Source organism: Musca domestica, unplaced genomic scaffold (assembly GCF_030504385.1).
Source record: "Musca domestica strain aabys unplaced genomic scaffold, Musca_domestica.polishedcontigs.V.1.1 6, whole genome shotgun sequence".
Lineage (NCBI taxonomy): Eukaryota > Metazoa > Arthropoda > Insecta > Diptera > Muscidae > Musca > Musca domestica.
The window spans coordinates 21,455,243-21,481,193 of NW_026712363.1; the positions used below are offsets into that span (position 1 = coordinate 21,455,243).

The 25,951-nt window shown below is 36.0% G+C and overlaps 2 protein-coding genes across 3 annotated transcripts in view; both read right to left on the reverse strand.

Annotated features, from left to right (window-relative positions):
- The window catches only part of LOC101900285 (uncharacterized), a 510,960-nt gene that overhangs the window by 233,847 nt on the left and 251,162 nt on the right, over positions 1 to 25,951 (reverse strand). Inside the window, exon 6 of the mRNA XM_059129113.1 lies at positions 2,764 to 2,868. Coding sequence (XP_058985096.1) covers positions 2,764 to 2,868 — 105 coding nt within the window. The remainder of the gene's footprint in view (positions 1 to 2,763; positions 2,869 to 25,951) is intronic.
- Positions 3,817 to 10,345, reverse strand: LOC131805653 (uncharacterized). 2 transcript variants are annotated; one of them, XR_009343743.1, is made up of 2 exons: positions 4,667 to 10,345; positions 3,817 to 4,599 (listed from the first exon to the last, which is right to left on the reverse strand). XR_009343743.1 is itself a non-coding variant. In XM_059129112.1 (2 exons), the coding sequence occupies exons 1-2, from the start codon at positions 5,657 to 5,659 to the stop codon at positions 4,528 to 4,530; spliced, it is 1,065 nt and encodes a 354-aa protein (XP_058985095.1). In that variant the 5' UTR covers positions 5,660 to 5,723; the 3' UTR covers positions 3,817 to 4,527. The 2 variants fall into 2 exon arrangements, 1 of the variants encoding a protein (XP_058985095.1); XM_059129112.1 differs by having other exon boundaries at positions 4,667 to 5,723.

Below are 25,951 nucleotides of genomic sequence, written 5' to 3' on the forward strand. Positions count from 1 at the left end.
AGTATGGAGTAAGTAGTAGAGAACTCTCTAAGTAAAAGGGAAAAAAGGACTGTAGATACAACAAACAGAGAAACTAGGACGTTTTCAAGATGATGGGATTAATTCAGTGCCTCACGACCTTTATTGGTGTTCCTATGTCATAAATTATTGAATATTTCTATGATAATATATTGACAGAAAAGTGGACTTAAAAATTTACCTAATATACAAGAGGTTTAGAAGAAAACACGTGTATCGGATTTTCGAATTTTTACAACGAAAAGTAACCAAAATAGAGGGTGCAATCTTCTCCCTTTAGCACACTTTCGGAAATTTTCCGATTAAAGTTCCCCGCAATCCGTGCACTTTAAATTTATAGTGTCTCCATTAAATGTTAATCCTTACTTTTTTAAAATATAGCTAAAAACTTTAAACGGGATCGTAACGAGACAAAATATTCCATAAAATTATTTCAAAAGCAGTAAGTTCAGTCGGCTTCGAATACCCTCCACCATTCGGAACGAATTTGAAAATTTTCAAAAAATTAAATCCGTTAAAAATTCTGTTAAAATTTTAAAAATATTCTATTCGAATTCTAAACTCGTAATTTGAAACTACTCCGGTGAATAATGCCTCTAAAATCATCAAAGTACCCAATATTGGGTACCGTTCTATGGGGGCTATTCGAAGACGTAGACCTGCACAAGCAATTTTCCGTCATATGCTGCAGTATTCATTACGAAATTCAAATACCAAATTTGAGATAGTTCCGGTAAATAATGTAGCTAAAATCTTCAAAATACTGAATATTGGGAGGTTACGTTATATAGGAGCTATGCGAAGACCAGGACCTGAACAGACAATTTTCTGTCATGGGCTGTAGTATTCAATACGAACTTCAAATACCAAATTTGATACAATTCCGTTGAATAATGTAGCTAAAATCAACAAAATACCAAATATAGCGGGCACCGTTATATGGGGGCTATATGAAAACGTTGACCTGCACAGACAATTTTCTGTTATAGGCTGTAGTATCTCTTACGATCTTCAAATACTAAATTTGCAACAATTCCGGTGAATAATGTCGCTGAAATTCTTAAAAATACCGAATATCGGGTGGTACCGTTACATGGGGACTATACGAAGACGTGGACCTACATGGCCCATTTTCTGTTTTATGCTGTAGTATCTATTACGAACTTTAAATACCAAATTTGAAAGAGTTCCGGTAAATAATGTAGCTAAAATCTTAAAAATACCGAATATCGGGTGGTACCGTTATATGAGGGCTATACGAATACGTGCACCTACATGACCCATTTTCTTTTTTATGCTGTAGTATCTATTACGAACTTTAAATACCAAATTTTAAAGAGTTCCGGTAAATAGTGTCGCTAAAATCATCGAAATACCGAATATTGGGAGGTACCTTTATATGGGGGCTATAAGAAGACGTGGATCTACATGGGCCATTTTCAGTACCAAAAGTCCTGCAGACATTATACACATTTAAGTATTTTATCAACCTACTTTATTTCGTTCGACCAATTCGTACAAATCTAAACTTATTCTAAAAGATACTATTTCCGACATTTTTTGATTTGATTCAATTAAATTTATAATAAAAATGTAAAAATTATGGCGTTTGACTTTTTTGCAGATTTCTAATCTCACCCTGTATGGAACCTTGTTCAGAAGCGGACCCCACTGCTTTACCCAAAAGGTCAATCAGTTTCCGATATTAAAACTTGGACAAACTCTGATTTTTTTGGGATGATTTGATATACTCACAGATAATTCTAAAAACATATTGTTGCTAAGACCATCGGAAATGTAGCCAAAACCTTTTAAATACTTGGACACAAGCTGTAGAGTTATTTGGGACTATAGAAAAACCTGGATCTATAATTTTCATACCTTCCACCATAGTATGGAAGGTTTATTAACTTTGTCATTCCGTTCGTAAGACCTCGAAATATACATTTTAGACCACATTCTTGATCATCATAAAATTCTATGTCGATTTAGCGATGTCCGTCCGTCTATCCGTCTGACCCTGTGGAAATCACTCTAGCTTCCGAGCGAATTGAAGTAGATTGATAAAATTTTACTCAAATGCATATTATATCTGCAGGACTTTTGGTATCGAAACTGGGCCGTGTGGGCCCACGTTTTGGGTATAGCCCCCATATAACGGTTTCTCCCGATATTCGGTATTTTGATGATTTTAGCAACATTATTTACCGGAATTGTTTCAAATTTTTTATTTGAAGTTCGTAATTGATACTACAGCCTTAGAGAGAAAATTGTCTGTGCAGCTCCATGTCTTCAAATAGCCCCAATATAACGGTACCTCCCTATATTCGGCATTTTGATGATTTTAGCGACATTATTCACCGAGTGTTTTTATTCAAGTTTCTATGGGCAAAACTTAAGAACGATCCTATCAAAAGTTAGAATGAACGGTCGGATGGATATACATACGGTCACAATAGCCGTCTTTATATTGTCGTAGTATCATAAGGTAATTGAAAATATATACCACTTATGGGGTCTTAAATCATATTTTCAATCAATTACCGTCAGGATGACAAAATATAAAAACATAAATGAAAATTAAAAATTTAGATTTTCTTACGAAATAAAATTCCAGTCCGTCCTAATTTCACATTTCTGTCACATTATTTCTTACAGTGTAAATATATTTCATTCAATATTGCTTTGTATGTTTTACATATACACACAAACACATACGTATACAATTTTTTGTTTTGTACTTACCTTAACCGAAGCTGTCACTGTTGATGTTTCACTGAAATATAACTGTGGTCCTGTGGCTTTCCCACACCAGGAGCCACCTGTAAATGGACGTCCCAATTCGCTCAGCTGTAAATTAAGAGAAAGGTTGGTGTAAATAAATAACCCGAAAAAAAAAACACAAAGACTTCAAATACGGGACTGAGATGATGAAGAAGAAGACTAGCATCAACTACGTCAAGCTGGAAAGGAAGACATTGTAAATCGTGGGGGTGGGTGGTCCCACGCCAACCAACTACAACGAATGGCATTAAAACATTATTTCCTCTTTGTTGATCAACGATGTTTGTTTTGTTTTCATTGTTTCAGGTATGGAAGGATATTTTTGGTAACATTGTTTTTACGACACACACACACACACATACATACATATGTGACCATGCATGCAGTTGTGTTGGTATACTACATGTTTATTTTTTATTTATGATGAGTTAATATATGTGCATGTATTCTACTTACATAAATACATATATAATGATCTATATATAGAGATGCATAGATGTATATATGAGTGTGTAAGTATGTTCCGTCTGTGTATGTACGTGTTCTGTGCATTGACGTTGCCTGTCCTTTACATCGACACAACAGGATGTTTTCTAAAGGATATAATTTTGTATAATGTTGATGTGAACATAATTATAAAATGTTAACTACGAAAAGCTAATGTTTTTGTCATTTCCTCCAGATTAGGTGGGTGTGTGAGACGGAGAGGTAGAGAGACAGAGAGTTCATTACTAAGGTAAAGGAGGAAACAACAAAATTACTTAATTTCTTTTTTTTTTTTTTTTGGAAAACATCAAAGTGAATGGCAATATGTAAATATTTTCTTAAGAGTGGGTAGGGGATTGTAATAAAACCATTGTTTATAATGTACCCGTACATCAATTTGTGTTCAGATAATTAAGTTGACTTAGCAGAGGTAATGGTTCATTTGCAACCTATGAAATGTAAATCAAGAACCCCAACTGTATTTGTAAAGATATTTATTTGATTTTTAGTTAATTTAAGTAATTAATTTTTCACAAATTTTATTGAATAATGTAAATGACAATTGCATGTACATATGCTCAGAAATAAAAATTTGCTGAAATAAAAGAACTAAGAAGAGAATGGTTAGTGGAATACTTGCTGCTTTGATGTTGTTCGTTCTGATGTCAAAATAGAAGAAGGAATATGAAATCAATGCAAAATGATTGAACCTAAATAATGTAACACTCAAATTATCATTGAGTTAAAAGTATGGTTCGCTTAGCACACGATACCAGTTTTATGACACTCGTTTCAGTGAGTATGAGAGCGGCAGCAACAACAATCATTACACTTAGTAAAACAGCATAGGTAAAAACAGAATGATGAAACAAGTTCCACTGACCATTCTCGTCGTTCTCTTACCCTGCTGATAAATAGTTTATGTACAGTAAGCAAGTTAATTTAATGAGTTAAATGATAATTCTAATTACTTATTAATAATTAATTTTGAGCATTCTTAATATTAAAATAATAATGAAATATTGATTTTTACAACATGCTCCCCCCTTATGAACGAAGTTCATACGTAAATTTGAATAAGACGGCCACACGGTGGGAGTGTTTTAGTCGAACTCGCAAGTTCCGCTATGCTCCGACTCACAGCGCTAATTCAAAGGCACCGTCTTACTCATTGAGCAAAATCTTTAGTAGGGGAACATGAATAGTGATTGTAGTAAGACATCTTTCGGGAATATGTGTTCAGAGATTGTATACAAGTTTGTTTTTATGAATAATTTTCAGCATTTCCAATGTTTTTCTGGGAATCGCATTCTGGAAGAAAACAAATTTTACTTATAGGTCTTTTCATAATTTTATTTTTAGTTGAAACAGATACCACCCTGATTTTGCCATCAGTTCCTGGATGGACATCGGTTATTCGGCCAAGAAGCCATTGTCCAGGGCCGCATCTTTCATCTGCAATCAGCACAAGATCACCAATTTCAGCATTTCTGGTTCCATGCAACCATTTTGGGCGAGACTGTAGCCGATTGAGGTACTCGTTGCGCCAACGTTTCCAGAAATGTTGTTTCATTCGTTCTAATCTTTTCCATCGATCTAAATGGTTTTCATTAATGTCAAGTAGAGTTTCTTGCTGGATACAATTTGTTGGTTCACCAATTAAGAAGTGGGCTGGAGTCAGGGCTTCATGATCCGATGGATCAGATGACAAAGGGCACAAAGGTCGCGAGTTTAAACAGCTTTCAATTTGGCAAAGTAAAGTGGAAAGTTCCTCAAAACTAAGTAGCCTGTCACCAACAATACGTTTTAGATGGTACTTTACAGATTTTACACCTGCCTCCCATAGTCCTCCAAAGTTTGGTGATGCGGGAGGTATAAAGTGCCATGTAGTACCATTTGTATTTAGATTGTGGCGTAGTTCCGATGGCAAAGATTTAAGGGACCTTTTTTGAAGAACTTGTAGCTCTTTAGAAGCGCCTACGAAATTTGTTCCACAATCGGAATAAACGTCAGTACATATGCCTCTGCGGGATACAAAGCGTTTGAAAGCTGCTAGAAAGGCTGTTGTTGTGAGGTCTGTGACAGCTTCTAAGTGTAATGCCTTAGTCACCATACACACAAATAAACATATATAACCTTTGGAAGTCACAGCTGACCTTAGAGTGGAATTTTTAATCATAATTGGCCCAGCATAGTCTACACCGCTATGTTTGAATGGTCGGCTAATATGTAGTCGTACTGGTGGTAGATTTCCCATTATTTGTTGAGAGGTCTTTGCAGAATATCTAAAGCACTTCAAGCATTGTGAAATTATTGTCTTTGTTAATTGAGTTCCGGATAATATCCAATAGTGTCTATTAACGTAAGACATTGTGAGAGTAATACCGCCATGCAGAGTTCTTTCATGGGCATCTCTAATAATTAGTTGGCATCTCTAATAGTAGTGGATTACCTTTTGATAAAACAATTGGATGCATTATACTGTACTCCAAATTTGAGTTTTGCAGACGGCCTCCCACTCGTATAACACCTTGTTCGTCGATAAAAGGCGTAAGTTTTAGCAATGGGCTATGTTTTAGTGGAGTATTGTTTAAAAGAAGTTTTATTTCTTGGGGAAAATCAATTGCCTGGACTTCTTTTATTAAAAAGTGCAGAGTATTAATTTTTTCTAGAGCTGTCAAACATCCTACCATTCTTGTTTTTGGATTTCTAATATTATGCACATACCGAAAACAGAGAGATATTACTCGCAATAATTTTTGAAGATTTGAATATTTGGTAAGCAATTCGTTGTAAACCTTTTTTACGAGATTATGTGTAGTCATCTTTGGTTTCCTGATTTCTTCACTTGTATTAAGGTGTGGAAGAGACTTAGGCCAAGAGGAAGGGGGCTCTTGCAAAAATTGAGGCCCACCACCACATCTTACAATGTAATAAATCACTCGCTGATATACCTCTGGAAGCGCAGTCAGCGGGATTTAGAGCTGATGGAACATAATTCCATTGAAGTGGACTACTAAGCCTTTGTATATCAGCTACTCTGTTAGCCACATAGACGGTCCACTGTGAAGGAGGTTTTCTAATCCAGCTTAAGACTGTTGTGCTATCGCTCCAGTAAAAAATATTGCGGATAGAATATCCTGATAATGACCTCTTTACATTTTCTGTTAGAAGCGCTAGTAATTTTGCTGCACAAAGCTCCAATCTGGGTATAGTCACCGTTTTGATGGGAGAAACCTTCGATTTGGCTTGCAAAATTGAAACAACAATGCCTTTAGGAGTACTCACCCTAGAGTATACAACAGCAGCATAAGCTTCGGTAGAAGCATCACAGAAACAGTGAAGTTCAATTGGCGAATGTTGAGACCATTTTATCCATCTTGGGATCTTAACTTTGGTGAGTTCCCTCAAAGAGATCCTGTGTTTTGTCCAAGCCTTTTCTAACTCTGTTGGTAGTTTGTCATCCCAATCTAAAACATGCTCCCAGAGTTTTTTAAATATGGACTTTGAAATTAATGTGGTTGGAGTTAACCAGCCCAATGGATCATATAGCCTAGCCGACTCAGACAAGATCGATCTCTTTGAGATAGTTGGGTTCTCATCCAGTATTACATTAAAGCAAAAAGAATCACTATTAATATTCCATTGGACACCTAGCGTTTTAACCACATTGTCTTTGCTGAAGCATATAGTTGAAGAGGAATCTCGACAAGCTTCTGGAATTTTGCTTAGGAAATCTGCAGAATTCGAGTTCCATTTACGAAGATTGCAGCCACCTGACTTCAAAAGATCGCATAAATCAGTGTATAATAATTGGGCTTCATCTATCGTTTCAGCCCCAGATAAAATGTCATCGACATACGAATCTGCTACTAAAACTTTGGCTGCCTTTGGATATTCATTGTTGAAATCTTCTGCTAATTTATGTAGGACACGGATTGCTAAGTAGGGCGCACTTGTGGTGCCATAGGTGACAGTGTTAAGCTCATAAATATGCATAGGCTCTGAGGAATTCTGTCTCCACAAAATTTGTTGGAATTTGCGATGATCAGGATTAACGTCGATTTGACGGAACATTTTTTCGATATCCGCACTAAATGCAATTTTGTGGGTGCGCCATTTGGTAATAATAGACGGAAGGTCGTTTTGCAGGGCTGGACCAGGAGCTAAAATATCATTGAGGGAATTGAATTCTGGAAAGTGGCTACTGCCATCAAATACAACACGAAGTTTGGTTGTACTGCTGTCCTCTTTAAAGACTCCGTGATGGGGAAGGAAGTAGGAGTTTTGTCGTACATCGTCTGGATAGCTACCAATTTTGGTCATATGACCTAAAGTCTCATATTCATTCATGAACGTTTTATAGGCCTGGCTAAATTCAGGTCTCTTCGAAAATGATACTTCCAAATGCCGTAGTCTTCTAAGTGCATTCAGGGCGTTATTTTGCAAGTATGGGGTTTTATTAGAGGATATTATTGATTTAAAAGGTAAACTTACTAAATAACGTCCATTTTCTTGACGCGTTGTTGAGGTTTTGAAATAATTCTCACATAATATTTCCTCTTGATTTGGAGACCTTTTTACAGACACTTCTTCTTGTTCCCAGAATGATCTCAGTATTTTTTCTAAATTGGTATTGTGTATATGAATATTATGTGATAGCAAACTGTCACTTGTGCCTGAAAAGACCCAACCAAAGTGAGTATTCTGAAAGAAAAGTCCTTTGTGGACAAAAGATTCAGATGGAATTTTAATTTTTGCACAAACGTCCGACCCTAATATTAGATCAATTCTGTCTGTTTTATAGAAGAAAGGATCAGCAAGATCTTCTGTTTCAATATCTGGCAAAGAAATATTTTTGAATGAAATACCAGGAGTATACGATGACAAATTTGGTAGCACTAATGCCGTACATAAAAGCACAGACTGATTTTTGCGGTTAAGCAAATCAATATTAACAGAATATTTGGATATATTTCCATGACCACCACCTACGCCAATGACATTGCATTGATTTCTCATTTTTCTCAACCCTAAAAGTTGCACTGCAGCTTCAGTAATAAGACTCCCTTGCGAACCAGGATCTAACAATGCCCGTAACGAAATTGTATGGCCATTTTTAGAAACATTTAGGCGAATTGTGTACAAAAGTATAGATGGGTGCGTATTTGAACTATTAGATGATATTTGAGAATTCTGGTTTGAATCAGATTTTCCTGCATACATATGACCAGATGGTTCATTAGGATGCAAAATTGTGTGATGCATTTCCCTGCAAATTACACAACGAAAAGGTGAGTCGCAGTTATTTATGTTATGTCCAACAGTAAGGCAGTTGCGGCATATATTTTTGCTTAATATGAACTCGTTTTTCAAGTCCAAGGATAACGAGAGAAATTTATAACATTTTGGAAGAGAGTGATTACTTTTTTCACAATAGAGACAATTTCTTTGATTGGATTTTGATATCCTTCCAGTGTGACAAGATGTCTTCTTTGAAAACTTGGTTTTAGTAAATTTAGGTTTACCCGTTAAAGTAGGGTATTGGTCGCTTAGCGATTCCAAAGTTCGAAAAGTTCTTTCAAGAAATGAAAAAAGTTCAGAACGAGATGGCAAGTTTGAACTGGATTTGAGAGAATTTTCCCAATCTCTTCTAGTTTGTAAGTCAAGTTTTTGAATGATTAAATGGATAAGGATAGGATCCCAGCTAATTGTACTTAGTCCAAGGTTGCTTAGAGATGCGAGGCATTCTTGTGTAGAATCGAGAATGATTTTGATAGACTGAAAACCTCCATCTGACTTTGGTATGTTAAAAAGTTTAGAAATGAGATTTCCAACTAACATTCGTTTGTTATGGTATCTCGCCTCCAAAATTTGCCACGCTGAATCGTAATTTGCCTCAGTGGCTGAAAAAGTTTTTATCAAATTTGCAGCTTCCCCTGAAATACTACTTTTTAAATAAAAGAACTTTTGCACTTTGTTCAACGAATCATTGTTATGCACCAGCGATGAAAAAAGGTCTTGAAAAGGAACCCAATCGATATAATCGCCAGAAAATTTTGGTAAATTTATCTTTGGAAGGCGAGTGTCTGAAAATATTGTTTCTGAACGATTATTCGGCGCAGAAAACGTGCTAGTTAAGGGTGAATGTGTTGTTGAGTTATCTGGAAGGGAATCAATCAAATGTCCCTTAAAAGTTAAATATTTTTCAGAGAAATGGAAAAACACTTCGTCTGTTAAATATGGAACATCACTTTCAGACATTGATGATTCATGCACTAGTCTGACAATTGTTCCATGCTGGCTCTCAAATTTAGTGAAGATATCATCAAGAAGTTGTGCCAGGGAATTTAAATAACCATGAGTTTTTTCTTCTCTGGATTTTTTATTAAATCCAAGTTCATGCTTGTTAATCAAATCCAGCAGACCACGTTGTTCTTTGATTAAAATGTCAAGCGAACTCATGTTTAAGCACTTCTTAATACACAGACTTGCACCAACTATTTTATTTTACAAAATTTCGAAATTAACTTTCCCGGGTTTCGGCACCAAATTTATATGTAAAGATATTTATTTGATTTTTAGTTAATTTAAGTAATTAATTTTTCACAAATTTTATTGAATAATGTAAATGACAATTGCATGTACATATGCTCAGAAATAAAAATTTGCTGAAATAAAAGAACTAAGAAGAGAATGGTTAGTGGAATACTTGCTGCTTTGATGTTGTTCGTTCTGATGTCAAAATAGAAGAAGGAATATGAAATCAATGCAAAATGATTGAACCTAAATAATGTAACACTCAAATTATCATTGAGTTAAAAGTATGGTTCGCTTAGCACACGATACCAGTTTTATGACACTCGTTTCAGTGAGTATGAGAGCGGCAGCAACAACAATCATTACACTTAGTAAAACAGCATAGGTAAAAACAGAATGATGAAACAAGTTCCACTGACCATTCTCGTCGTTCTCTTACCCTGCTGATAAATAGTTTATGTACAGTAAGCAAGTTAATTTAATGAGTTAAATGATAATTCTAATTACTTATTAATAATTAATTTTGAGCATTCTTAATATTAAAATAATAATGAAATATTGATTTTTACAACAGTATTTATGCTACCATTTTTCATCCAAAAATTTTAGTTACATCTAGATCCATTTTTTGATGATCAATACATTTGGTTCACAGCAAATTGGGTTTCTGTCTTAAAAAATCTGTTTAATGGTGAGGTTACCTTCCTCATCTTTTACTTTGACTGATAACCCAATTTAAGACAATGAGAGAGATTTAAGGAGGAACATCCTAGTCATATGATGAATTATTTTTTCTGGCTGAACTCAGTTTTGTTTTTTGTTGCTGATACAAAAATTAAACAAGTAAAAAAAACACAAAGTTCGGCCGGGCCAAACTTTTAATGCCCTCCACCTTAGGGTAAAGGATACATAAGAGCCCATTATGACCCACATACACCAATTTTTAAATATATTCATGGGAAAATATGCCAAAAATCATCAAAATACCGAATATCGGAAGGTACCGTTAAATGGGGGCTATACCATATCGTGAAAACATGCAAAGTTTCGCCAAAGGGGCTAGAACCCATTATCACCTACAAATACCGATTTTCAGACAAATCCGTGAAAAAATGTGGCAAAAATCATCGAAATACCGAATATCGGGAGGTACCCGTTATATGGGGACTATACCAAAACGTGGACCTATAATTACAATGTTTCGGCGCACGAACTAGGACCCATTATGAGGTACAAATACAATTTTCAGACAAACCCGTGAAAAAATGTGTCATAAATCATCAAAATACCGAATATCGGGAGGTACCGTTATGTGGGGACTATACTAAAACGTGGACCTACACATACAATGTGTTGCCACACGAACTAGGACCCATTATGACCTACAAATACCAATTTTTAATTAAATCAGTTAAAAAATGTGGCAAAAACCATCGAAATACCGAATATCGGGAGGTACAATTATATGGGGACTATACCAAATCGTGGACCCATACATGCAATGTTTCGCCACCGGAGCTACAACCCATTATGACCAACATATACCAATTTTTAGACAAATCCGTGAAAAAATGTGGCAAAAATGATCAAAATGCCGAATATTGGGAGGTACCTTTATATGGGGGCTATACCAAAGCGTGGACCCATACATGCAATGTTTCGCCACCGGAGCTACAACCCATTACGACCTACAAATACCAATGTTCAGAAAAATCCGTGAAAAAATGTGGCATAAATCATGAAAATACCGAATATCGGGAGGTACCGTTTTATGGGGACTATACCAAAACGTGGACCGATTTTTATAGTTTTTTTCCACTGAAAAATAAAAATCCAAATAATAAGTTTGTAAAAAAACCCTGTCAGAAACCCTCAAAATTCTTGAAATTACGAAGTGCTGTTATATTTGGTCAATATATAATAGTGGATCACAAAATTTAGCAGGGTGACATTTTGTCAGCTCTGAACCCAAAAGTTACACATAAATTCGTTTAAATTCGTGTTCGAAACCTTCAAAATATCGAAAAATAGGAGGTACAGTAATGTGGGGCCAATGCCATTTACATCTACTCCGAACTTAAAATGTCATGTTACAGATGATTTTATTTAAAGTTGTAGTCAAAACATTCAAACCGAAAATTATGAAGTAACGCTATATGTGGGGCCTTGCCGAAACGTGGACCAATATGTCCCATTTTTAATACCAAACCTACTAGGGGTAATATAATTGTCTGAGCAATATTTCAAAGAGATAGAATGCTTCCCTGAATTAAACTAGGTTTTTGGGGCTCTCACCAAATGCAAATTTAATGGATAAAACACAATTATGCAAAAAACTGGACCTCCATGTCGGAACTTGTTAATCATTGTCCCAATTTTTATTAAGGAAGTTTCGTCACGGTAAGTCTTTTTTATTGCGAGTGTCGGGAAGGAAGAGAGAGGGAGAATTCTTTGTCAATTCCTTTTGTGCTTCTATTTTTCTTAAAAAAATATTAATAACCACTAAGGAAAGGTCATAAGTCGAGCGGGGCCGGGGCCATTATGCGTATATATAAAATCTAAATCGATTTTCAACAAATTTGATATACTTACTTCCAGACTGAATTCGCTCGGATGTGCAAAAATTCAGGTCAATTGGACTGATATTGGTCATGTGGTGCACAATTAACCCGAAATCGATTTAAGATTTATATATTGGAACTATATCCAAATCAGATCCGATCTTTGCAAAATTTGAAACACTTATTTCAGAGTTATATCTGATATCTGGTACCAAAGATGAATCCTGTTAGAATATCCAAAGTTTGCGGTCAAAATGATTACACCCTCCAGATTATTTTCTCGATAATATTCGGCTTTGATTCTGATGCGACGGTCGATTAATACGAGCGGAGAACGACCATCGGCTGTTATGGCGGTCCACATCATCACCACGGCATGCGCTTGAGTTCTGGTGGCCAAGCGAAGGTGTACATTCCATTAACCCGAAATTGATTGAAGATATATATGGGAGCTATATCTAAGCTTGAACCATTTCTCACCAATTTCAATAGTGTTTGGCCTTGGGCCAAACTAATATTGTTTGGAAAATTTCATCACTAAATGCGACCTGCATTTTGTTCACAAAATGACATGGGTCGAAAATCGGACAGATGGGAGTACAAACGCACTGACATGCATAAATCGGCTCAGAAAGTTATTCTATGAAGATATTCTTGATCGATATAAAATTTTATGTCGATTTATCAATGTTCGTCCGTCTGTCCGTCTGTGGAAATCACACTAGCTTCCGAACGAAATGAAGCAGGTTGATAAAATTTTACTCAAATGCATAATATCTGTTATGTAGATTCACGTCTTCGTATAGCCCTCATATAACGGTACCTCCCGATATTCGGTATTTTGATGATTTTAGAGACATTATTTATCCGAACTATTTTAGATTTAGTATTTGACGTTCGTTATGGATACTACAGCATATGACAGAAAATTGTCTGTACGGCTACATTCTGTATTTTAAAGATTTTAACGGATTTTATTTTTTTTTTTTTTGAAAATTGTTAAATTTGTACCGAATGGTGGAGGGTATTCAAAGTTCGGCCCGGAGGAACTTACTTTTTTTTTTGAAGTTTTATATTAGAGGTTGAATACTGGAAATATATTTGCAGTTTCCAGACAAAGCTGAAGTGTTCTCAGAAACTTGTACTTTTTGGTGCAAACAAAATTTACTCAAAATCTGAAATTATTTGGTATGCAGGTTTAAGATAAGTCCCCGAAATCGCTATACTCAAATAAATTAAATATAAACCCATATTAAATGTTTTTTGTAAAGAGTAAATCTAACAACAGATTATCTGAAAATGCAAATTAGAGCTGGTTGGATTGGAAATTGAGATAGAATCCTTCAAAGCGCCCGAATCAGGAGGTCTTGTTATATGGGATAAAAGTAACGTAGAAATTTCCACATGTGCAATTTGTTAGTTCTCGAATTTTGCTTCTGTTCACTCGGTCGTATACAATTTGACAATTATCATACGCCCTGATGAACTTAATTTCCATTTTTGTTTTCTTTTTAAAAACTATCTGCCAATTTTTTTTTAAGAATTAAAAACTAAACTAAACATATCAATGAGCATACACATAGCATGTTATACATTTGTTCTTTCCATAATACTTCAATATATTGTATTATTTTTTGGAAATGTACAAAACTTCTATTATTTGTTTCTAATAATATACAGTTTTTTTTAAAGGAATTTGTGCAGCTGTCCAATAGAATAACCAGCATAGAAATGTCCATGTGTCGAAGTGTCATGTTCGTATTTTAAAGACATGTTCTCGGTGGACTACAGTGACACAGACACACGCACAAGATTTTCCTGGGAACCTACTATTTCTGGAAACTGACAAAGAAATGGTATGACAAAAAAAAAATCATTATTTTTTAACACTGTGCAACCATAGCTACTCTACAATAATTCAAGTCCCCAGAATTATATTCTGAAAATAACTTATTTACTCATCATTATTTTTGTATGAAAAAAAAAACAAACTCCTACTCTTCCTTCCTCCCTTGAATTTAAAGGTAGAAGAAGGATTGCAAGAATGTTCGAACATTTAAACCAAGAACCGAATAATGTGTAATTTGAACACAAACCAATATCCTGAATAATTGCAAAATACCAAAAATAAAAGGATATGCTTGGTATTGAATGCAACAATAATAGCATTGGCATTTGCTGCTGCTCCACATGAATTGTAGTCGTATCCGTTGGTTGGTTGGTTCGTCCGTCCGTCCGGGTGTCCGCCCTCGCTCCCAGCTCGTATAATAATACCAACAGATATCCGTAACGGAATGAAATTCCCTGTGTGTAAAAATAGTTCCTTTGTGTCTATTGGCATGAGTGTAGCTCTGTGTGTGTGTGAGTCGGTGTGTGTGTATACGTTCGTTATATTATAAAGTCAATAATTTTTAGTAAAACTGACAACAATAGCACAAAAACTCAAATGTTAAAAACATTGTTTTCATTGTTGCCATTGTTGGTAACTACGTTTCTAGCTTTGTGCGATTCCAACTGATATTGGTGTTGCTGTTTTTGTTTTTGTTCCGATACGTACATACATACACACATATTTTTATTCATTCGATGTCTCTGTTTCACGGGTGAAATCCAACACAATGAACAATTGTTTTGTACACATGTTGTTGTTGTTGTTTTGTTCCTATAGCTCTTGAACTATTGCCTAATGGGAAATCATGTTGCACGAGGGAGGTGTAAGAATTAGGGTGAAATGCTAGAAGTGAAAGGGGCGTTGACCGGATCGAACTTTTGATAAGTGGAGGCACGGGAGAATGAAAATATTGGAAAATATGTCCGAATGCTCCAGTCTCAATTTTTTTTTTTACAAGGATTTTCTTATTTTGAACTAATAATCTTCAGCGACAAAATACAATGTTGTAACAGTGACGGGAAAATTATCAATTTAGAACTAAACAATTTCAAAAATTATCAGACGGTTTTGCAGACAGTATATACCCTCAGCCTTGCGTTATTTTTGCTCAAACTTTTGGCCCTTTATGATAGAGGCTCCGAAGAAGAGGGCCAGACACATTCCGTATCTGATCAAAGTCTGATATAGATATTACAAGTTCTAGATTTGGACTATATCTATTGCATCTTTCACGAGATACCAGAAGGAGTGGACCAATTCATCCCATCACCACACCAGATCATTTGTTAGTAAGAGTAAGAGAATGTGTAAAATTTAAAGAGAATCGGTTGCAATTTTATCATTTCATATAATTTCAAAGCCACTCGTCCGACAGCTCTTAAAATTATTCCAGTGACAGCTCATTATATTGTTTAGAAGCGTACAAAGACATTTTTGAGAGTTTTCCAGAATAAAAATTATTCCTGATGGAATTCAAGTGCGATTTCTTAATATTTGGCTGGAAAAACTACCAAAGTGGCTATCGTTAAACCACTCCAGCATTTGTGAATAAAACTTTTGTGTCTCGTACCATCGCTCGTTACAGTGATACCGGTAGCGTAGCCCAGCGACGTCAATGAAGTGGACGGAAGAAAACAGCAACATCAGCAGAAATGGTTTGAAAAGTAAAGAAGCGACTTGATCGAAAACCGCGTCGCAATGGCCGAAAAATGGCAAATATTGCAAAATGAGCTCGGGGTAAAGCCATTGAAAGTCTAAAAATTTCAAGAAATTACACCGCAACAGAAAAAAATTAACTCAAAAGAGCTTGGCCGAAAGTGTCGAACTGCCGAATTCGGTTTTCTCCGATGAGAAAACATTCGTTGTCCAGCAGTTTGTAAACAAACAAAATGATCGTGTTTACTTACCAAAGAGGTCAGCTGAAAATATGTACCTTCGGTTGGCCACCAGAACTCAAGCGCCGGGCATGGTGATGGTGTAGGCCGCAATAACAGCCGATGGTCGCTCTCCGCTCGTATTAATCGACCGTGGCATCACAATAAATGCCGAATATTATCGCGAAAATATTCTGGAGGGTGTATTAAAGCCTTGGCAAAATAGGCCGACGGGAATAGGCCAAATTGCCGCAGAGCAACATTCGGGCAGCGTGTGACGGTTTCATTCGCCGTGTGAAGGTCATAATTCATGCCAAAGGTTACCAATTCAAACAAATCAAAACTTATTCTAAAATTTGATGCTATTTCCGACATTTTTTGCTCTAATTCAATAAAATTAAAAAAAAAAAAATGTAAAAAGTTATAGCGTTTGACTTTGTTGCAGTTTTTTTATCTCACCCTGTATTTATTCCAAATTTTGACCTGTTGTAAGGGAGGTACCAGAAAGTGTGAACCCTTTTTGATACAAAGGCCTTGTAATTATAAAAAATATCTCAGCCATATGGGTATCATTTGATACGGGCAGAACGTGCCTTATCGAGGAAAAGATTTTAGACCTTAGGTCTCTTTGGATGAAATCCGTTTAAGGATATTTGAATTTGATCATGCAATGTCTCACGGTCCGTCTGTCTGTCTGGCTGGCTTGTTCGCACGAAGGGAGGGAGAGTGAAACTCTTAAAGAGCTAAATTGACATCCGATTGCACTCAGACTTGGTACATCTCAATATTTCCATCAACACAAGATATTTTATTAAGATAGTAGAGATCGGACCATTTCTTCTGGTACCTCCCCCACATAGGCTTCAAGATTTTGAAAAATAAAACGCTCAGAGAAATCGTAATAAGCATCTATCATACAAACATTTTTGCTTACAAAAGATCTGTTTTTGGTAACACAAGATCTGCGCCTATGGAAATCATTATAGCTTCCGAACGAAATGAAGTAGGTTTTTTACTCAAATGTAGGACTTTTGGTATTGAACCATTTAGGTCCACTTTTTGGTAAAGCCCCCATATACTTTTCTCTTTTTGGTAGTTTGGTGATTTAAGCAACATTATTCACCGGATATGATTTAATTTGGTATTTTAAAGTTCATATCGGATACTACAGCCTAAGACAGAAAATTGTCTGTGCAGCTCCATATGGCCCCACTTAACAGTACCTTCTGTTACTCGGTATTTTGATGATTTTAGCGAATTTATTCACCGGAATTGTTTCAAATTTGGTATTTGAAGTTCGTAATGGATACTACAGCCTAAGACAAAAAATTATCTGTGCAGGCCCACCTCTTCGTAAAGCCCCCATATAACGGTACCTCCCGATATTCGGTATTTTAATGACTTTAGGCACATTTTTCACTAGAATTGTTTCAAATTTGATATTTTAAGTTCGAAATGGATACTACAGTTTACGACAGAAAATTGTCTGTGCAGGTCCACGTCTTCGTGTAGCCCCCATATAACGGTACCCCCTGATATTCGGTATTTTGATTTTATCGACATTATAACCGATTTTTTTAAGTTTCGCATTTGAAAATTCTAATGGCTTATGACAAATGTTATCTACGTAGGTTCATGTCGTCGTATAGACCCTAATATAATAGCTACATTCGGTATTTTTAATATTTTAACAGAATTTTTAACGGATTTTATTTTTTTGGAAATTGCCAAATTTGTACCAAATGGTGGAGGGTATAAAAAGTTCGGCCCGGCCGAACTTACAGCTTTTTTACTTGTTTTAGCTCTACCTTTATAAGTTGCACTGCTTTCCCCGTTATTATTGAAAATATAGAATTTTGTCACACAGTATAACTACAACTTTCATTAAATGCGAAATCCTCAGTTCTCTTTATTTTTGTGGTCGAATGGCATCGGAACATCTAACTAATCGAAATTGGGATATCCAATCCCATTGAGATATATTTTTCTGCGAAATAGTATCGGCATCTGCTACTCATATTAAGAGTACCTCTTCACACAACTTTAACCCCACCTCAGCAGCCACCCTCGTTCATGTTGTTCACACCATTTGGTTTATTGTGTTTTTAGTTTGTATCAAAATTAACACGAATACAATTTTTTTGTGATTTTGGGTTGCGTTCTCTCTACGTCTGCCATCACTTCGAACTTCGTTAAATAATAGAATACCCAATGTATTCTCACAATAAACAAATTTCAATGGATGGATCCTTGCAAAATATTTAAATAAAAGCAATATCAATTTTTTTCCCAAAGCATTACAAACTAGGGATAGGTTTTATTCCATTTGTTGGGGGGGCTCTGAGTGACTATTCTCTAGTGCGTATACACTTTGCTATTGCCATTGCATTGTGTGTTGGTTGAGTAGCGAGTATAACCCTTCAAAATGTAAACAATTTCAAGTATGTGTTATATTGTAAACAACAACAACAAGAGTAGCAACAAAAAAAAAGGCAAACAAATTCATTCACCCGGACCGACACACTCACTCGCACACCCAAAAACACATACGCAATTGTAAATTGCCAAAAATAATAGACTTTTTAATAAATGTATGCTCGTTGCTCGATTCTAAATTGAAGGGAATTTGCATGAGTGTTTGTGTAGAATTCCCCTGAAACCCATTGTTAGGCAGACTGGCAGACAGAGAGATAGACTGCCAGATAGGCAGGCAGGGTCTGAACCACCAGACACATAGATAAAAGAGCAACCACTACCGCCATGGAATTGTTTTCGCAAATCTATAGACATGCTATTCATTTAGTAGTGTTTGAAGCTCATTTTAGGCAAAAATAACAACAACAACCACGACACCAACAACTACATTAATTTATTGTAAAGCGACAATTTAATGATTTTCCAGAAATTTGTTAGGAAAATTGTTTTTATTGAAGTTTTTTTTTTCTTTTTGTTTTCTGCATTTAGTTGATATGGATGTGGATGAGAATTATCTCCATTGTCATCAACGGCCATAAACCTTAAATGATGATCACGTTTTCGATTGTTTTGTGAACAAATGCATTATTTAAAACGTGTTGTCAATGTGTGTGTGCGTGCCTGTGTGGGTTTAAATTAAAATCATTTCACTTTGGCAATTTTTGTGCAATGTCAGCACAGAATAGTTTTCGGATGAAATAGGTTTATATTTTAGTTATTTCAATTTGGTTTGAAAATATCATTACGGCTTTTGTTGTGCACGATTCGGTAATTAAAATTTAGTTGTGGAAAATTCGGTTGGGTATTAGAGCGATGCAAATACTACCTACGTATCATAATTTTTGTCAAATGATGGGAACATTAATATTATCTCCTTCAAATTGAATGAAAAAGAAGTAGGTCATAAAAATTTAAAAAAAAAAAATCTAGTAAATTTGGGTCGAGTATAACCTTTAATGTCCTCCACCATGTGTGTAACAATTATGAACATACATGTGTATGGAAGAGTTGAGTAAGGAGTGATTGACGCCCAGGCGAAACGTCTGTAGCTCTGTAATCCTGAAGTTGATGTGTTTTGAGGGTGATGTCCCGACGCCAGACAGGACTGGGGTTTTGGAAGCTATACCCAAAGGTGAAGCTACTTACTTAATTTTCTGACACAAGGGTTGTTATCTACTGAGAGTTTTAAAAACCAGATTTCATTAAAAATTTTGGTAAAAATCATCAAATTAACGAAAAGCCCGTAACGCCGTTATAAAGTCCCTACATAGGAGGGGGTAGATCTATATGGATCTCTTTTTGTCAGAGGGATTGGTACCCACCAAAAACTTTAAATGTAAAATTTTAAACATTTACGTTAGAAAATAATCAAAATGCAGAATATATATATATATATATATATATATATATATATATATATATATATATATATATATATATATATATATATATATATATATATGAAATATGAGAATTTTAACAAAATGCGGACCTATGTAGACAATTTTCTGCCAGGGGGATTATACCCACTAGGAACTTAATAAGACAAAACAATTCCTATGAAAAATGCGGGTAAAATCATCCAAGTCTCGAATAGCGGAGGTAAAGTTACATGGAGGTTATGCGCACACGTGGAACTATCTAGACAATTTGCTTGCAGATTTCCAATCAAAATTCCCTTAAAATATCTAAAATTTAAAATATAGGTTTACCACGATGTCGTAACCACCTGGGAGTGGAATTATGTAGATAATTTTCCGTCAGAGGTATAAGTAAATATTAGGATATATACATATCAATTTCAGACCATCCCATTGAAAAATCAGAGTGAAATAATAACAAACCGAATATCAGGAGATACTTTTTTATGGAGGCTATACTAAAACGTGGTCCTATATCTAGAAAGATAACTATCCCTACGAACAATTTCCAAAAACAATTCCTTTGAAAGAAATGACTCAAATCATTAACCGTTGACCGATATAACTCAATTCCGAACTTCACCTGACTGCAAGCAAAATACTGCCCAACAATGGCCAACAACGCTCAATAACATCAGCATCATAACAACACATATAGAGGAATAATTTTCATTCACTTTTTGTGTCAGTTGACAGATCAGGCTCGCTACTGCAGTGCATTTCCATAAAGGGCATGTAGCTGGCTTTAATTACCTTGAGTGGTCGGGAATGTACAGGGTTGCCCATATTCGACGGACCCATCTGGCAACGCCATAACTTTTGACAGAGATGTCACATCGCTTAATGACATACCGCGTTTGAAGCGTCAGTCCAAGCTGATTTTTACCATGAACCAATACACGCCACGCGAGCGCTCTGAAATAGTTGAAATTTACAACAAGTCAATTGTGAAAACTCAACGTGCTTTTAAAACATTAAAAAATGTGAGAAGTGCGCCTTCTTAGAACACCATTAAGCGTTTATACGAAAAATTTTCGACTGGTAAGGCTCTTTCTAATCCGAAGAGGCCATATAAAAGTCGACCAAGGCGATCGGCCGAGAATATCGCTGCCGTACGAACCAGTGTTGAGAGGTCCCCAAGGACATCCCAAAAACGCCGTTCTCAGCAGTTGGGCATGGCTCGGTCCACTTTACAACGGATTATTCGCATTGATTTGCATTTGTTCCTTGTGGACAAGCCTCGTCGTTTGGAATGGGCCCAAAAAGTCATCGAAATGGCCGAAAAAAAAATGGGTCCGTCGAATATGGGCAACCCTGTATTGACATTGGGGGCTTCGGGCTCGCTGTCTCAGTCGAACTTTACTAGGCTCGCTATCCCAACCGAAATCTTGAGTAGTAACATAGATGTTGTCGTAGACCGTAACATAGCCCACATCTACTCATCGTCAAACGTCATTCACCAAAACCTACGATTATAACCCGAGTATCATCATCGTGGAACTCCTCTGAGCTGATTGCATTGCCATTATAACCCGAACAGCGAAAACATCTTTAATCTGATTACAGCAAGGTTTTTTTCGTGGGGGAAATACCCGTTTACCCGTTTATTTGACCCTATAGTTCGGATGCAAATTCAGGTTTTAAAACTTATATAAATACATATTTAAAGTGAGGGCATATATTGAGTTCATTTGAGCCGGTAAATTTTTGTACCGGAACATTTTGAAATCCCCCTAAAAAATCAAAAATGGACCCATTATGGGGTATTAAGATCTAAATACTAAATTTTAAACTTTCCTCTAGCCTTGCTAAATGTGAAAATATTTAAAAGTCCTAAAATTGAGATTTTATCCGTATACCCGAATTTTCGGGTCGAATAACCGGGTACTTCCCGCACGAACAAATTACTGTGCTGTAATAAGGTTAAAAATTCCTACCCCATTATGGGGTTTTTGTCTGCAATCATTTTGAACACAATCCCAATATTAGGGGTTTTATGTGTGCTTCTTTCTCAAGAACGCCTTATTTTCATCCCGGCGAAAAGTGAGAATTCTAATCCTTTCATTCATGAGGCATAGTGGTTCTTATGGAGACCTTTGTAGACGAAAATAACACGTCACAGTGGTGGGTAAAAAATACGTTCGGAAAGACATTGTGCAAAATTAGTACTGCAGGGGTACTAGACGACGAGGAGAATTGGAAAATCTATACTTTTTGGCGTAGGAAAAGTAAATGGTACAAAATTCCATATCTGAGTACGATAAGTATTAAATTTGGTATAAGTGCAAGAAAAGTGGTTAAACTCACTAAGAGTCTCAAGGCATCAGCTTTCGTGTTGACACAAATACTTGAATGTGTGAAGTTTGAAGAGAATCGGAATCGTACTTTTTTTAGTCAAAATATTGTCACTTATTTTGGCAGGTACCAAAAGGAGTGAACCAATGTGTCCCATCCTGTTCTTGTGTTACTAAGAATATCGGGATGCGTGAAATTTGAAGACAATCGTGACCCTTGTGGCGGAGGTACTTGAAGAAGTTGGCCGTTTTTTACACTCAATTAGAACTAAGCGCTTGCTTGAGGTGATGGACACTTTGGTATTTTTTAAGTGCCAACCTTGCTTTCCAAAATACTCCAGACACAATAGTCCAACGGATTGGTATTCGGAGCTTTTGGTGGCCATTATTCGCTGCAAATTATGCGAGGAACCTCATTTTGTACCAATTCTTGGGTGGCGCGTGCTGAGTGCGATGGTGCTGAGTCCTGTTGGAATGTCCAAGGTCTGCGGCCAAAATATTTGCGTGCCCAGACTTTAATACCCCCTCCAGAATATGTTCGCGATAATATTCGGCATTTATTCGGCTGTTATGGCGGCCCACACCATCACCATAGCCGACGCTTGAGTTCTAGTGGCCAACAGAAGGTGCACACTTTTCAGCTGACCTCTTTGGCAATTAAACACGATTATTTTGACTAGTCGCTTCTTTACTTTTCGAACCATTTCTGCTGATGTTGATGTTTTCTTCCGTCTACTTCCTTGCCGTCGGCCTACGCTACCTGTATCACGGTAACGAGCGATGTGTACGCTTGTAAACAGTATAATGAGCTGTCACTGGAATAATTTTAACAGCTGTCGGACGAGTGGCGTAGAAATGACAGCAGTCTGAAGTTGGTTGCAATTACAAATTGTTGATATTGAAAATTGTAACCCTTTGTGGATGAGGAACTTGAAGGAGTTGGCATTGCCAGATGGGTCCGTCGAATATGGGCAACCCTGTATAACTAATACAAATATTAGGATTTGCAAAGTTTGCAAAAAATTGGATAATTCTTTCTAAGAAAATGTTGACCTTTTGTGCCGAAATTTCAATCAAATCCGATGGGGGCTATATAGGCAATTTCCTTTCATAGACGGGAAATAAACATTACGAGCTCAAAAATTCCAAATTACATCCAAATCCGCCGAAAAATTGAAACATAACTTGAAATACCGGAAGTCGAGAGGTAAAGTAACATAAAGGACTTGGATTTATATGTACAGTTCTTTCAAGGATGTTATATAGGAAACACAAACTGTAGGTTCACAGCAAATTCGGTTTAAAATTATGAATAAAAAATACCCAAAACACTTTAAATAGGTCGGCACCTAAAATCCACGGGAGTATAATTTTATAAATCTTCTTTATTTCCTTCGGAAATTAGAAAGACTTTCAAAGACTGACGGACAGACATGACTAAATCGAGTTAAGTTTTAGATGGATCAAAAATTTATAAACTTTGTGGGATTTAAAGTGGATATTTCGTGAAGTTATAGACGGAATAACAAACTTTAATACAATGACAGATTGATCGATTCAGCATGATAACTGAAATTGATCATGTATCCTTTTCAGCCCATATATACATACATTCTTTTTTCCCGACCTATCTTCTCAATATCATTCATTATGATGATGAATTCCTTTTTGTCTATCTGTAACATCATTCCGTTGAAAACATATGACCCCTTTTCAAAATCCTAGCTTCGTTTCTATAAGCCGCATTTACTTTTAATTTGACAGCTGTGTTTATAATATATGCACAACCTCTGTAACCCTCCACCCGGATTCAAACTTTCCAAACTAAACCTTCCACAGAAATTGGACATTTAAATCTCCGGAAACAAAAATAAAATCCCTTTTAACATTTTTTCAAATTGAATTGATTTATCTGGAAATGGCGATAGGGGGTATGGGAGAACGTTGAGGGTAAATATATTCAGACACATATAGGTATAAAGACTAAAGCTAGTGAGCGTTTGTTTGTTCGTGGGCATGTGGTATACGAGCGAGTGCATGTTGATATTTATGTCCTTTACCACAATCGATTGCAGAGAAATTCAATATTTTCAATAAACCAATTAATTTTTTTGTGTTGGATGTGAGAGTGTGTCTGAGAGTAAAAGAGAGAGAGAAAGTGCTGATTTCTAGGAATACCCTTCATCAAGAAATGACATTTTTGTTAAGGTATTACTAACTGCACCATTTAACGTTAAAAAGAGTTGATTTCAAATACATTTTCGAGAATTATATAACTTATTTAAAATTTTCGTTCTTGTCCTCCGAGTCTATCACATTATTTAAATATTTTGGATTAAAATACCTTGGAATCCTTACTTTTTCTTCGGCAATAATACATATAGGTTAGGTTGGTGGATATGCAGTTACAATTGAAATTATAACTACGTGAAACAGAAAAATGAAGGAGGAGTAAAATTAGAGAGAGCTAAATATTTTTTGTTATAGATTACAAAGGGTTCCGTTTATGAATGCACACTGAGATAATAATGCGAATGTTCCATTACAGCTCGTAGTTGACAGCCGAAAATTGTGCCTAGATATTTGGCTTTAATTATTTAAACTTCATGAGAGCCACTAAAAGGGGTTTGGTTTTGGTTTTTTTAGAATCTGGTTCAAAATTCTTATAATAAGGGCGCAATACGTGAAAATTGTCTAAAAATTTATTTGCTATAAAATTATATTATAGATTCCGAAAGCTATCAAAAGTCTAAGCATTTTGGTGAGAATTTTCCAGAAAAAAGTTATTCGTGATGGAATTCAAGCGTGATAGCGTGATTTCTTTATATTTGGCTGGAAAACCACAAGTGACAATCGTAAGAGCACTCCAGCATTTAAATTTGAATAATTTTTTTGTGTCTCGTACCATCGCTCGTTACCGTGATAGTGGTAGCTTAGCCCGACGTCAAGGAAGTGGACGGTAGAAAACAGCAACATCAGCAGAAATGGTTCGAAAAGGAAAGAAGCGACTTGATCGAAACCCGCGTCGCAGTAGCCGAAAAATGGCTCGTGAGCTGAACATATCGCAATATTCCATTCAACAAATACTGAAAAATGAGCTCGCAACAGAATGAAAATAGACTCAAAAGAGCTAAAGAGTTGGGCGAAAGTGGTGAACAAGGTTGGCACTTAAAAATACCAAAATGTCGATCACCTCAAGCAGGCGCTTCGCTAGAAATGGGCCAAAATACCGCAGAGCAACATTCGTGCAGCGTGTGACGGTTTCATTGGCCGTTTAAAGGCCATAGTTCGTGCCAAAGGTGATCATTTGTAATAAATCTAAAATTATTCTAAAATTTGGTGCTATTTCCGACATTTTTTGTTTCATTCAATAAAATTAAAAAAAAAAAAAATTAAAAGTTATAGCGTTTGACTTTGTTGCAGTTTTTTGAAAATGAAAATATTTGCATCCTTGCTGCAGTTATACAGTTATATGGGGGCTATAACAAAATAGGGCTATACAAATAACAATTTTTAGACAAATCTGTGGAAAAATGTTGCAAAAATCGTCAAAATGCCGAATATCGGTGGGTATCGTTATATGTGCGCTATAGGAAAACGTGGACCT